The 14,802-nt window shown below is 55.7% G+C and overlaps 1 protein-coding gene and 1 long non-coding RNA gene across 10 annotated transcripts in view; one reads left to right on the top strand and one right to left on the bottom strand.

Moving 5' to 3' along the window:
• Window positions 1–290: 290 nt before the first annotated feature.
• Window positions 291–5,273, bottom strand: LOC113459761 (uncharacterized). The gene is made up of 4 exons (XR_012581161.1): window positions 4,912–5,273; window positions 3,990–4,130; window positions 1,111–1,270; window positions 291–567 (listed from the first exon to the last, which is right to left on the bottom strand). It is a non-coding gene; the product is annotated as an uncharacterized LOC113459761 (long non-coding RNA).
• Window positions 5,274–11,892: 6,619 nt separating this feature from the next.
• EBF3 (EBF transcription factor 3) overlaps window positions 11,893–14,802 on the top strand; it is a 123,192-nt gene continuing 120,282 nt past the window's right edge. For 4 of the 9 annotated variants that reach the window (XM_074545417.1, XM_074545413.1, XM_074545412.1 and 1 more), the window contains exons 1-4: window positions 11,895–12,330; window positions 12,563–12,719; window positions 13,172–13,235; window positions 13,918–13,973. In XM_074545417.1, the coding sequence (XP_074401518.1) occupies window positions 12,197–12,330; window positions 12,563–12,719; window positions 13,172–13,235; window positions 13,918–13,973 (411 nt within the window). In that variant the 5' untranslated portion in view covers window positions 11,895–12,196. Of the gene's footprint in view, window positions 12,331–12,562; window positions 12,720–13,171; window positions 13,236–13,917; window positions 13,974–14,802 lie in introns of all 9 variants that reach the window. The other 5 variants (XM_074545416.1, XM_074545415.1, XM_074545418.1 and 2 more) reach the window with 3 other exon arrangements.

The following is a 14,802-nucleotide window of genomic DNA, read 5'->3' as shown; positions in this document are numbered from 1 at the left end:
ACCTGGGCAGGGCAGAGCCCTGAGAGAGCAGCCTGACACTGCCAAAGCTCTCCAAGCCATAAAATCAGATTGGTTTTCTCCCCCTCTTCTATATCTATTCTTTTTTCTAATTTGAATTTATTAATAAAAGTGAAACCCAGCACAGCTGAGGGCTTGGTACCTTCCTCAGGAAGGGATGCAGGTGATGCAGATACAGATGCAGGTGATGCCGGTGATGCAGATGCTGCTGCAGATGAAATTGCTGCTGCAGAGCTGCCTCCCACCCATCCCTGCCCTGGACTTGCCTCCAGGCCCATCAGGACTCCAGGCTGCAAAGGAATCTCCCCTCCAGAGCTCTGCTTGATTGAAGCAGTGTGAGGGCAGCTGTAAAAGCTGACAGCTTTATATCCACTTTTTAAAGACAGGACAGAAGAGTTCCTCGGCCACTCCAATCAATTTTTGCCTTTTTTTGTGCATGAGGAGTTCTGGATAAATTGCATCGAGGTGTTTAAAACTGCTGAATAGCTCCAGGTGAATTTTACAGGTGTCAGCTGCTGTCTATAAACTGTCCAAGAATTCTATAAAAGGCTGGGAAACAAGAGCAAAATTAGGAGATAAATCTATCACTTCAGAGGTAAATAAACAAGTGAAGTGTGTTTGCAGTGTTACTTTTCAGCAGATCACTGGCATGGAGCACTACAGGTCACAAACACCTTCTGGCACTGCTAATAAGCAGGATGCACTAATGAATTAATGGAAATATCCCCCAAATTCTTGTTTTCTTGGGTTTGTGATGTCAGCCTGGCCAGCCTCACTTCTGTGCTGGTGCACTGAGCATAAGGATTTCTTCTCTTAATTTATTTCATGTTTAAATTTCACAGCTATTACACTACAATAAAAGCAATAAATAATAAATAAGCTCTTACCAACATCACACATAATTTCTGGAAGTCCAACAGATAAAAATCTGAGCTTTATAAAAACTGAGCACCTGAGTGTGAACTAAATTCAAGCAGCAAAACACAGATTTTGCTTGCTGGAAACGCAACAGGAAAACAGATTGTGTATATAATTCCACCCAAAAGAAAGCAGACCAACTAAAATCCATTATTTAGTGAGTTCAAACCATACCTGGGCAGGTCTCTGGGGCGCTGACACCTGGGATCTCTCCGTTTAGCTCCAAAGAAACCGAGGCCTGCACCAGTTTTCATCTGCTTTCCCTCTTTATGTGCTGTTTGTGTCCAGCCAAAGTTCATTTCTGCAGGAATCTGCTCAGGCAGGAATTCCAGCCCTGCCCATAAATGATGGGAAATGACAGAGAGCATGGATGGAAGGGAACAGCCTTTGGGGTGGTGGGAAAGGAAAGGAAAGGAAAGGAAAGGAAAGGAAAGGAAAGGAAAGGAAAGGAAAGGAAAGGAAAGGAAAGGAAAGGAAAGGAAAGGAAAGGAAAGGAAAGGAAAGGAAAGGAAAGGAAAGGAAAGGAAAGGAAAGGAAAGGAAAGGAAAGGAAAGGAAAGGAAAGGAAAGGAAAGGAAAGGAAAGGAAAGGAAAGGAAAGGAAAGGAAAGGAAAGGAAAGGAAAGGAAAGGAAAGGAAAGGAAAGGGAAAAGGAAAAGGAAAAGGAAAAGGAAAAGGAAAAAGGAAAGGGAAAAGATTTCTCCCCTCATTTTGCTGGCCATGGGTTGGGTCCAGCCGAAGGCGCCCCTCCCTGTCCATGTGATTGGAATTGGAGCATCCTGAAGGTCATTCCCAAGCCAAACCAGTCTGTGATTCCAGGATTGATTCTAGGATGTGAACTTCCCAAACCCCTCCTCTGATTTCCATTCTTATGCCAAGAGCTCACAATCAATTTTCCCTCATGGGCACATCCCTGTGTCCTGTTGGATATTGAGACACTGCTGGCTGCAAGCCAGCATTTCATATAATATTTAATATTTCATTTCCTATTTCATTCCTCAGGAATATTCACAATATTTTACCTGGTAACTTCTTTTTTTCATACTTCACGTGTGCCTAAATGGGAGCTGAGTTACTCAACTCAGTTACAGGTTCGGAAAAAACCGGTTTGTATTTATTATTCTCATCCTTTGCCAGGACAGGGACACGGGAAGTGCCGTAATTGAAGCAGATAACTCCGACTTCCACTCCCTGCGAGCGCATTGTCATGCACATACATCTTGATTAGATCATTTGCCTCGTGAAAAGGAAGCGTTTTTGTGCCGCGCTGTCTCAGATAATTTCCAGCCGAGTCTGCCGGCGGAGTTCTCCGCTAGCAACATTTCAATTCGATATTCTTCTGGCCGCTGTTTATTTTTCCCGAGTGCTGCACCTGTCTCCAGCAGCAGGTCGCGGCGCCCGCACCGCGCTCAGGCCTGCAGGGGAGCATCCCCTGTGCCCGCTGGGGTGTGCTGGCATCGCTGGCATCGCTGGCATCGCTGGCAGCCCGGCTGGCACTGGGGCTGCCCTGCTCCCTCCCTGCTGGGGATGCTGCCACCTCCTCTGCACTCGTGGTCACACCAGGAGGGCTCCGGGCCGGGCATCGCGGCCCCTGCAGGGCCACCGATCCCTGGGGAAGGGGCAGCGCTCTCTCCGTGTCCCCTCTCACCCCTGGCACTGCCACCAAAGCCTTTAACCCAGCGCGGGTGTTCAAAGGGCAGCAGCAGAACCGACCCGACCCTTCCAGAGCAGCGCAAGCACGTGAAAAATACAGGATGGTTTGGGATGTTGGAAAAGTGGATTGGTGACAGAGGGAGAGGGGCACGATTCATTTCCAAGCCTTACAGCGCTTCTGAAGGGTGTAACAAAAACCGAGGGGGGAAGGTTTTGGGGATAACAAAAACCGAGGGGGGAAGGTTTTGGGGGGAGCATCCCCTGCAGCCTTGGGATCACAAAACCAGAGGGGTGAAGGTTTTGGGGAGAGCATCCTCTGCAGCAGGGAGCATCACGTGGAGAAATCTGCTTGATAAACATTTCGTGGGCACGGATTTGTCCCCAAAAGCCACCAGCTCGGCCCCCGTGCGTGCTGGAGTAGCTGTGAATGGAGGAATTCCCGCTGGTTTCCAGCAGAAAGCTCCGTGCCCTGTGAGGAGGGGTCGGGCTGGGCACAATCCGCATTGCTCGGGCCTGGAGCACCCGGCTCTCCCCGGCTCTGCTTCCATCCCTGCTGGCTCCACACAGCCCGCAGAGACCTTTTAGCCTTTCCAGGCAGGAGCACTTTTCAAAGTGTGAGCACCTTGCACAGTTTTCCAGGCATTTGTACCAACGGAACGGCCCAACCCGTGCACACAGGATATTGCAAAACAATTAAAGTCCGAATCCCTCAGGTACCCGTGGGGCCTTCTGAGGCTCCTCTGGGTGATTCCTGCCGGGTCCCCAGACCTCGGGGTCGCCCTCCCAGGCACGGAACCCCTGCCCAAGCCCTGAGCTGAAGCAGCTCCAGCCGCTCCATCCCTGTGGCGGGGATGCCCCGGGACGCTGGGGAGCAGGAGCAGAGTTGTGCTGGCTTTTTAGGGCTAGCCCAAACTTCCCCCACCTGCAGCACATCTGGGCAGCTGTTCCCCAGGGGACTGGGGAGCAGCTGAGCCTGTCCGCGGGTGAACAGAGCAGGAATGACCCCTGAGGCTGCCCTGAGCAGGGGCAGCTCTGGGGCGGTCACTGTGCGTGGGGCAGCCTTGGTCACTGGTCACTGCCCTGCCCGCGGTCCCTGCCCAGCCCAGCCCCGGCTCTGGCATCCCCAAACACCAGCGCCGGGCTCCTGCCCCGCTGCCTCCCTCCTCTCCCCACTGCCAAAACCTTTCCTCGTACAAATTAAACCCAAACCGGAGAGTCGCTGCCGTCAGAACAAACCTGGGGTGATTGTTCCCTCAATTTATAACCGAGTCCAGCACTGATAGGTTTATTTTTCACAAATGTAGCTCCAGTCCTAAACCCGGGCTTCACTTCCCTGCAGGAATCTGCTTGACTTGGAAACCGCTACTTTTTTTTTTTTTTTTTTTTTTTTTTTTCTAAATACCTTCACATCTTGTAGCCGCACATCCCTCACAGAGCTGCTGGAGCTCTCGGAAGTATCCGTGGTAGCGGAGAGCTCGCTGGAGATCTCAGCAGTTATCCCTCCTCGAGGATTAACCAATGCTGCGGGAGTTCCTGGGCTAAACTGGGAGAGGGAGGGGAAGGAAGAGAGGAAGAGCAGAAATAAACAAAATAAAACCTCTCGCAGCCAGTCGCGTTCTTTGCGCATCGCTCCGAAGCAAAGCGCGGAGCGGCGGGGAAGTTCAGGGAGCCCAGGCCGGCCCGGGATGCTGCAGGAGGCGCGGCCCGCGGGGATTCCAGGAGCTGGCACGATGTGAGCGGCGCCGGTGTCCCGCGGAGCCAGGAGCGGTGAGTTCGCACGGGGGACATCCCCGGGGGCCGCATCCCCTCGGGACAAACTGTTGCGTTCCTGCGGCGCTGCGGGGCCGGGGGTGCGGGATGGGGATGCGGGAGGGGGATCCGCGGCTCGGCGGCGGCCCGGGACGGAGCGCGGGGATGCGCGGGACGGAGCACGGGGATGCGCGGCGGGGCCGGGACGGGCCGGGGCCGGGGCCGGGGCCGGGGCCGGGGTCGGGGCTGGCCCCCCTGCGCTCCCCCCGGGGCCGAGCCGCCGATTCCGCCCCCGCGGGCGCCCCGCGCCTCCCGCCCGCCCCCGCGCAGCAGAGAGCGCGGGGGGGGCGCTTGCGCACTGCTGCGCCCCGCGCACCGCCGGGCCCCCCCGCGCCGCGGCCGGGCTGCGCTGCCGAGAAGTGTATTAAAGCGCGGGGCGCTCCGCACTCTCCGCTCCGCCGTGCGCGCTGCCCTCCGCGCGCCCCGCCGCGCCCGCGCAAGGTAAGCGGCCGCCCGCGCGCGGGGCTGCGGGAAGGGGCGCGGGCGGGGGCGCGCCCGGCGGAGCTGCCGCTTACCTGGGACGGGCCGGGCGCGGGGGCTGCGCGCAGCCTGCGCGCCCCGGCACTGCCGCGGCCGTCCCGCCGAGCGGGAGCTCTGCGCGTCCCGGCCGCTTGCGCGCGGGGATGCTGCGCGGCTCTGCGCTGCGCGGAGGGGTCTCCGGGGCTTTTTTGCCCCCTCCCGAGCGCAGGAGGGGAGAGCCGAGCGCTGCCGGAGCCGCCGCACCGAGGTGGCCGGGCTAAAAGGCAGAAAGCAATTAAAACTCCTCCTTTCGGATTAACAACCAAAAATTGATCGATCTGTCAGGAATACTGTTGATTTATGAAAGGTGCTTATTTCCTTGGTATGGAGAATTTTATGTTCTCTAGGTGAAACTGAGTTCACCCAGCTCCAGAGTAGATTGATGTTTTAATAAAAATAAATAAAGGGAAAAAGCTCGCCCGGTCTTTGGGGACATCAACTCTCAAATCGCGGAGTTAGACTAACAAATCAAATCGCATTATCTTTACATTTCACATCTTTTAATCTAAAAAACCAAAAAATTTAATTAAGTTTAAAAATCGCGGGCAGCGCCGCAATCTTTATCACCTCAAACTTTTAGTGCGAGGTTTTTCTTAAAAAATTAAAAAGTTGAAATAAGAAATAATCAATGGCTGCTGGCGGGTGCACGGGGGGAGCGGGAGGCGGCGGGGCCGCGGCGCGGAGCGCGGCCGCCCGCGCAGTGTCCTGTAGATGGCACACGGTCCCCACGCTACAGAGCCATAGCGGCGGCGGCGAGAGGGGATCTGCCCAGGGAAACGGCCAGCCCAGCACTTGTTGTTTACCCAGAGCGGGGCGCTCGGAAATTCATGGCAAATTCAAGCCCGAGGGGCGCGGGGAGCGCCCCGGTGTCGCTCCGGCCGCCCGCGGGCGCGGGACTTGCGCGGCGGGCGGGGTGCGGAGCGCGGAGCGGGGGCGATGTCGGGGCAGCGGGAGCGGAGGAGCGGCCCGGGGGGCCCCGGCCGGGCCGGGCGCCCCGACACGTTTGTCTTTGCAATGGAAATCGCGGCGGGACAAATTGCTTATTAACAGTCGGGAAGAAGCGGCGGTTTCCTTCTTTCTTCTTTTCTTTGCCTGTTTTCATTCCGGCATGGCCCCCAGCTACGCTCGGGGCAGCCTCACCGCCCAGCAGTTTTCCCTTCATTTCAATATCCTAAAGAAAATGCAAATCACCACGCTGCGGCCTTTTTAAAAAGTTAAATTAGCAACAGCTTTAAGTGACTCCATTAGCATGGAAAACATACAAATGTTTAATGTGGGAATAGCGCGGCTTTCGGAGCTGCGGAGCGCGGCGAGGCGCGGGGCTGGCGCCGAGCCCGGCCCGGGGGTCCCTGAGCGCGGCACCCCGGGACCCGCACCGGGGCAGGCACCGGGGGGCTCCGCAGCTCCCCGCGCCGCTCCGCAGCTTTAATTACCGGCAGGAGCGCTGCGGCTGCCGGGGAAACGGCCGGGCAGCTCGGGCCGAGGGGACGGGGACCCGGCCCGGTGCGTGTCCCCCTCGGGCCGCCCTGTCCTGGAGCGCTGCGCTGCCGGGGTGCGGAGCCACCGCCGCGCCCGCGGCTCTCCCGCAGCTCCGCCGTGCGGGAACGGGCTGCGCTCACCCTCCCGGCCCGGGCTCCGCCGCCGCTCGCCTCGGGGATAAAAGCGCCCGTGACAGCCGCAAGTTTTGCTCCGCCGGTGCGGCGGGACGAGCGGCCCGTAGCGCGGGGCTGCGCCCGTTCCCGCGGCCGCTCCGCGCGGGAGCCCCGCACCGCGGGTGTTCCCCGAGCGCCGGCGGAGGATGTGCCCGGATCCCTGCAGGGCAGAGCGAGCCCTGACCACGAAAGAGTTAAGGTTTCTATTATTCAGTCGAGGTCTTGTTAGGATGTAATCTGCATTTTCTAACTACTGCGTAATAAAAAGTGAGAAGTTTTGAGACACCTTTCTTGATTATACCTTTGGCGATACTTTAGGTTTTACATTTAATTTGCATTTTGTTCTTAGTGAATATTGAAGTCTTGAGTGGAGGATTGAATTTTATTAGGACATCTGGACTGACAATATCAAATCAGACACCAACGTCCCAAAGCATGCTAAAATTTCAGAGTTAATTAGAACGAAGTGTGTTTAATTAAAGCCAATTATAATATCTGAAATTATCTGATCGATCCTTGTTTGTTCAGTTGGAGTCAGTTGATATTGTTCCGCCGCACGGTGGGACCTGTCCGGCCGCCAGCTCCCCGCGGCCCCGGCTGCGCGCCCGCTCTCTTCCGCGGGGGCGGCCGCTGCTCCGCCCGCGCCGCTCGGGCCGCCCCAGCCCCTTGCCGGGGTGTTGGGGCGCAGAGCCCCGGCCGCCCAGCAGCACCTCCGGCCGCGGCCCCGCATCCCGCGGGACCGGGAGGGCAGAGCCCGCTCCGCGCCCTGGGGCCGCCGGGAGCCGGGGCAGCGCCCGCGGGGAGATTTACCGGGGAGCAGCTCCCGTTGTGCGCACGGCTAACAGGGCTGGCGCTCGGGCACGGCGGAAGTTTAAGCCTTTTTTTCCTTTTATTTTTTCCTTTTTTCTTTTTTTTTTTTTTTTTTTTTAGAACTAATTTTGATGCAACAATATCGGGGCGCAGGGCCGCGGGAGCGCGCCGGGGGCAGCGCAGGGCCGAGAGCCAGTTTGGGTAAAACAGCCCTGCACCCTCTGGGAGTTCCGTGACCCCGAGCCGGACTCGCCAGGCGGACGCGCAGCCTGGTCGTGAGCCGCGCAGGGGCGCGGGAGGTGCGCGGTGGGCCGGCCGAGGGGACCCAGGGCCAGCAGGCACGGCCAGGGACAGGGACAGGGAGAGGGACAGGGACAGGACAGGGACAGGGGCAGGGGCAGGGGCAGGGGCAGGGGCAGGGACAGGGGCAGGACGGGGACAGGGACAGGGGCAGGCATAGACAGGGACAGGACAGGGACAGGCACAGACAGGGATAGGGACAGGGGCAGCCTCCCCGCGCCCTGCCCCGAGCCCGCGGAACCGCTGCCCGCCCTGCGGAGCCTGCGCGGGGCGCGGAGCTGCTCGGCCCCCCGGCCATGGCCGGGCTCGGCGGCGCCCCCGGGGCGGCCGGACCGCAGCGCCGGCTCCGTGCGCTGCGCAGCGGGCCCGGGATGCGCAGGAATGCGGAGCCAAGCTCCGAAACGAGCCCGGCGCGGGTGAATCCGTCCCGAAAGGAGAGTGATCGGGCGGCGCGGGGCTCCCGGCCCTTCCCGCAGCCCCCGCCCATGACGGGGCGCTGGGGGCCCGGGCTGGCGGCGGGGCCGGGGAGCCCCAAGGCAGCGGCGGCACCGCCCGGCCTCGGCCCCGCTCCGCTGCTGGGCCGCGTTCGGCCCTGGCCCGGGCCAGGGATGCGCGACCCCCCGCGCAAGGGCCAGGCCGGGCCAGCGGCGCTGCGCCCCCGCGTTAGCAGCGCCTGCCCGGCACGGAACGGCCTGGAGCGGCGGCCGAAGCGCTGCCGTACCTGAAAACACACCAAAACACCAATTTACCCGAAAACACCGATTTCTCCCTCCTGCAGCACGGGAGTTTGTAGAGATTTGCTTCGGTTACCCCGGGCATAAATTACTCCCGGTGTAACCCAGCTCGTTGGTAATGAAGGCGCCTTCCAACAATAAAATTGAAATATGGGGCTTGGCGAGCTGCGGGGACCCGGCCGAGCCCCCCGAGAGTGGGGCCGGGGCCGCCGCCCCCCGCTCCCAGCGCAACTTCCCGCTGGGAAAGTTTGTGCGGTGGGAAGCGCGGAGCTGGGCAGCGCGGGGCCGGCCCGCGGCCGAGGAAACAGCGAAATTACCAAAATCACGCTCTCCAACTTGCGTGATTTAAACCGTGAAATGAGAAATAAATAAGAAATAATAATAAGGAAAAAAAAAAAGGTGAAATGATTGAGATAATAGCCCCGAGGGGATTGTCCCGAAGGGGGGAAAAATAAAATGCTAAAGTTTCGGGGGATGCTCTCAGGGCGGCGGGAAGCAGGGGATCGGTTTGGTGTGTCCGGCCGCCGTGCGGGGCAGCAGGACGCGCTGCGGGGCGGTGCGGGGGGCGCGGAGCGGGGCCGGGCCGGGGGACAGCTGGGCTGCGGCCATCTGAGCGGCTCCGCCGTGACATCTGGGAGCCCGCTGGTGTGTGGCACGCGCATCGCTTGATGTCGCTATTTAAATGCAAATTTGCGGGGGGATCACTGAAGCCTCACCCCGTAAATTCACACAAAAGGGAGATTTGGCGCCGGAGGAGGAGGAGGAGGAGGAGGAGGAGGTGGAAAAGGAGGAGGAGGAGGAGGGCCGGGGAGTCGGGAGGGCTCGGGCCGCCCCCCGCAGCCGCGCACAGCCCCTGCCCGCCCGGCCCGCGCAAGGTGCGCGGAGAGCGGGGCCGCAATCCTGCATCCCGGAGCGGGGCTGGGGGGCCCGGCGGCCACTGCCCTCCTTCCTCCCTCCCTCCCTCCATCCCTCCATCCCCGGCGGAGCCCGAGGAGCTGCCGGGGGCGGGCGGCCCGCGCGATGCCGGCCTGGAGCGGTGCGGGATGTGCGGGCAGAGCAGCAGCAGCAGCCCGGGCGGGCTCCGGCCGCCGGCAGCTCCAGCCAGCCAGCCTGACACACACACACACAAAAAAAAAAAAAAAAAAAAAAAAAAAAAAAAAAAAAAGATAAAGTTGGTGAATGATAAAGACCGTATTTTCCACGCTTTGGGTGCAGGACCAGATGATCTAGAAAATGAGCTGAAATAGATTCAGGCTCAGAGCCTGTTGTGAGGAGCAGCTGATTCCCCCATTCCTGGCCAGATGGCTTCTGAACACAGATTTGCATTCATTTTCGCTTAATATCGTCCAAAATAGTGGGGCAGCTGCATTTGTTGTCAAAAAGGTTTAAAACTCCCTTTCTTTCTGGGGCAGGATCGTTACCTTATGTGATGGGCTTATGGAACTTTTTTTTTCTCTCTCCCCTCCTTAGTCAACAGTATCAGATTTAAAAGGATTTGTTTTAAAACCTTCTAATTTGGTAATCAGATTTAAATCGCCTTGGCGCGTGTAATCTGAATTAAAGATACTGTAAATGATTTTAAGCTTTCGTTAGCGGAGGGGAAGCACCAAGTTCGGCGTTGCTCAATTGAGGAAATATCTTGCAATGATAGCGGCGTTGGGAGATTTTTACCTTATTTTTAGGAGGGAGCGTTTTGCGGGCTGGGGGCACCCGCAGCCCCCGGTGCCCGCTGCGGGTCCCCAAACGTGTCCGTGCCACCAAATGCCACCGCGAGCATGGCATTGTTTGGGAACTTTGGTATCTCTCTGTGCGCGATAAAAGTGTTTGTGTTTGTAATCTGCTCTACTGTACCTCAAAAGCTCCGGGCTGATTATGAATACAGGAATTTTCTTTTAATTTCTCATGAATAGTTTCCATACACTTTGATTTAAGGTTATTAACATTCTATAGACAGTGGCATCTTTAATATGTGGCGATCGCTTCTAAAGACTAATCTCATTACCCTCAAATAGTCATAAAATATGATTTTATTATACTTACGTATTTAATTAGACGGCCAGCAATGTAATGGATTTTGAGATCGGGTAGAGCAACAGCTTTGATAATTCACTTATCTTTGGCAATAGTCATTAACCCCCAACACCAGCAAAATAGATTGCTTTCTAACACATCCCTTTTTTTTCCCCCTCTTTTCCCTCACCCCTTGGAGAAAGGGGATCCTGATAACGCAAATCGGACTTTCGATTTTCACCGATTCATTCAGATATGAGCGCCGATTTGCCCCGAGTTCGGGAGATATTAACGCGGGGACGTGGGAAATTCACAAAAATAAATACCCAAAAATAAAAAAGGCGATTATTAAAAAAATAGTGCGAGGAAGTCGTAGCCCACACTGGGCAGAAAAGGCTCACCACTTGAGGAGAAGATATATAGGTATGGCATGTAAATATATATTAAAAATATATCAATATGTATGAAATATCAGTATATATAAGAATATCAGAATATATAGGAATATCAGTATATATAGGAATATCAGTATATATAGGAATACCAGAATATATAAGAATATCAATATATTTAAAAATCAATATATTAAAAAATCAATATATACCAATACATAAATATATATATAAATATAAAAATGAACATAAATACATAACCAGAAGTGTAAATAGATATTTCTATGGAGACACACAAGCAGGGGTGCCCAGGGCGGACCTAGAGCCGGGGCTGGCTCTGCGTGCGCACAGCGAGTGTCAGGCACAGGTATCCCCGGCCGCGTCCGCTCCGCATTTATAGCGCGGGGGCGCGCAGGGGCGCACCCGCATGCCCCGCTTTGTCCGGCGCGGGCCCCGCCGCGACCCCCGCACGCGGGTCAGGCCCGCTGCCCTCGGGGCCGAGCCGGGGCCGTGCCGCTGTCCCTGCCGCTGTCGCTGTCGCTGTCGCTGTCACCGCCGCCGTGCCCGGGGGGGGCCGGGCCGGGCGGGCGCGCCGCCGGACCCGCGCTCCATATATGGGCATGGCCACGCCCCCTCGGCCACGTCACGGGTGACGCCACGTCTCCCGCGGCGGCGGGGCCCGGCTCCCGGGAAGGGGCGCGCTCCTCGGGGAGGGAGGGCCGGGCTCTGCGCGCCTCCGTCCATTCCGCGAGCCGCCACGGGCCCGCGCCCCGTTCTCCCGTGTGCCCGGCAACACCTCCGCGGTAATCAGGATTTTTTTTTTTTTTTCCCCCCCGTTTATTTGTCTTTTGGAGCAGGAGAGCCTTGCCAGAAAGTGGTCGATTCAGCAGTGTCCTGAAGCTTTTTTTTTTTTGCCGAGCCGGTTTTTACTAGGATGACACCACGTTGAGCGCGTCTGCAAACAACAACAACAAAAATATTTATTCTTTTTTCCCCCCCTCCCCCCTTAAAAAAAAAAAAAGCCACCTCGCAGTGTCGCCGGCTGCAGTTATACTTTTTCCTTCTTTTTTTTTTTTTCTTTTTTTTTTTTTTTTTTTTTAAACCACCAAACTGGAACGCCATCCAACTCGCCGCACAGAAGTACTCAGTAAATTGTTTATGTCGTGCCAATACAGGACAGATTGAAGAAGGAAGCAAGACTTGAACTGGGCTTTTCTCCTACTGATCACAGGGAGTAAAGTCATCTCTTATATTCCAGTCGCCAAGGAGAGAGAGAGAGAGAGAGAGAGAAAATCAAGCAACAACCAACCCACCCCGTATCTGACATTTCCCTCAATTTTAACCCCTTTTGGTTAGGAGCTGGTTTTGCCCAAATTTGTTTTAATGTTTGGGATTCAGGAAAATATACCGAGAGGTGGGACGACCATGAAAGAAGAACCGCTGGGCAGTGGGATGAACCCCGTCCGCTCATGGATGCATACTGCTGGGGTAGTGGATGCTAACACGGCCGCCCAAAGGTACGTCTGCCAAATCCTCTCCCGGCGCTTTTCTCCTCCTGTATTTCTCATCCCGGCCGTAAATCCCCCCCCTCCCTTAACTCCCCCCCCCGCCCGCCCCGTATCAGTTACAGCCTCCCCGCTCCGCGCCGCTCCGCGCTCCGCGCATCCCCCCGCGTCCCCCCGCGGCCGCGGAGCCTGCGCGCCCCTTCCCGCCGCTCTCACCCACGCCTTGTCTTGTTTTCTCCCGCAGCGGCGTGGGGCTGGCTCGGGCACATTTCGAGAAACAGCCGCCTTCCAATCTCAGAAAATCCAATTTTTTCCACTTCGTCTTAGCTCTGTACGACAGGCAGGGACAGCCGGTGGAGATTGAGAGAACAGCTTTTGTGGACTTTGTGGAGAAAGAGAAAGTAAGTCTGCCAGTTTTCTCGATTTTTTTTAAATTTTTTTTTTATTTTTTACAATTTTTTAAGCGTAATTGAGCGGAGCAGAGAGCAGCGCTCATTCCCAGCACGGCGGCTCTCCCGGCACTCAGCGGCGCCCACGCCACGTGCGGCTCCCCCCGGCCTCACGGCCGCTCCGAATAAACCCCGCGGTTACAAACTTAGCGCCGACTTATTTTAAACACCGCGAAAACGGCAAAACATGACATATTTGCACCGAGCTAATGACATCATCGGCGCTCCACACCAGGAGGAAAAAAAAAAAAAAAAAAAAAAAAAAGAAAAAAAAAAGAAAGGTGACCGTGGGCTGAATTTCTGCAAACTGTTAATTCCGAGCCGCTTCAGGGACGAGAAAAATGGGCAGCAGGAGGAGGGCGATATTTTTCATGCTAAATGTAATTATTTATCGTTACTTGCAGGAGCCAAACAATGAAAAAACTAACAATGGGATTCATTATAAACTTCAGTTATTGTATAGCAACGGTAAGTTGTCGTTCTCTCGTTTTTGAGCGTCCGTGTGCCGCAGAAAAGTCTGATTTCTCCTTCCGAGGCCTTTTTTGGGGGGGAGCAGGGGGATAAAGGGTATAAAGATTTCGAGATTAAAATTACACGCGTGTAAACACGGCTCTTTCCTTGGCATATAAGGAAAACAAAACATAAAGGATCGATAAGTCAATGGTACTTCACATGATTAACCGGTTGGGCTTGAAGTGGAAAGTAAAAAAGGGGATCGATGGCTGCTCGGGCACTTTTGAGGCACTTGTTTTTTGAGTTTGGGAATTGATGGCAATTATTGGGATGGGGCGAGCGGGCAGAGCGGAGCCCCGGCCCGGCGGAGCCGCTTCCTCGGGTGCGGAAAACCCGCGGGGGCCGCTCCGCGCCCGCGCCCGGGGTCCCGCGCGTTCTCCGGGGCCGCGGCCGGGGGGGGCAGGCTCGGTCACGGCCCCCGAGCTCCGGGATCGGCGCAGCTCCGTCACCGGCTCGGTCCCGGCTCATTTTTATCACTATTATTATTATTTTGAATTTTGAATTTTGCCTGCAGCCGGCGCGGGGCCGATCCCTGCCCGCTGCGGTTAATTGCCTGACCTCACCCTTTCCTTGTGGGACTGGGGGGGTTCGCTGCCGAAATCCTGATCGGAATTTTCTCTGTGCTTTCCCTCGGCAGGCGTCAGGACGGAGCAGGACCTGTACGTTCGGCTAATAGACTCCATGACCAAACAGGTGAGAAAGTTTTGCGCTTTCCTGGTCGCGCGAGTTCCCAACTTTGTGCTGGGAAGGGTGGGGGGCGAGCGAAGCGGAGCGCGGCCACTTCTCATTGAGCTGAGCGGGTAAATCAGGGAGCTGCCGACCGAGATCCCGGTTACCGGAGGATATTTGGGAAACAGAAAACGGTGTGTTGTTGCTTTGCGAGGCAGCGTTGAGATCATTCGGTGGTGTGTGTGGCATGGAGGACCACGTCATGGGAACAGATGTTTGATATAATTAATTTAGCGAGGGAGAAAGGAAAGGGGAAAAAAAAAAATCCCACCGAGTTACCCAGATTTATTTTAAAATGCGCTTTTCCCTCTCTGTAACTTTTTTTTTTTTTTGGCGATATTTTTTCCTCAGTGAGGAAAGGGCAGCCCCTTCCCCACACTGCGAAACTGGCAGGGATTAGTCCTTTTTCTTTTATACCGCGACCATCCAGTAACGCGAGACGTTTATTTGGATTTAAAAGTTAAATGTGCTGAGGTGAAAAGTCATCTTGTTCTCCTCTAGTCCATATTCACCTCTCAGCCCCCCATCTCCATAATTCAAACTCCATGCTCCAGGGGTCACCCAAACCCGTCCATTTCCCTGAAATCAGCTTCTGTTTCTTCCTCAAACCTCTGTCATACCTTGTAAATAACATAATTACAAGCAGTTCCTTATTAAATTATTTAACCTGTCTTGGTCAACTTTTCCGATGATAACTACGTGTTATCAGCGTTGCACCAGAGCAATTATAGACACAGAGCTTGGGATTTAATCAACTTTATTTCTTTTTTCATTATTTTTAATTTTTTTTTTC

This window comes from Zonotrichia albicollis, chromosome 7 (genome assembly GCF_047830755.1).
Source record: "Zonotrichia albicollis isolate bZonAlb1 chromosome 7, bZonAlb1.hap1, whole genome shotgun sequence".
In the NCBI taxonomy this organism is placed as follows: domain Eukaryota; kingdom Metazoa; phylum Chordata; class Aves; order Passeriformes; family Passerellidae; genus Zonotrichia; species Zonotrichia albicollis.
Note: the sequence above shows the minus strand (reverse complement) of the source record. Positions and strands in the feature narration are given on the sequence as shown.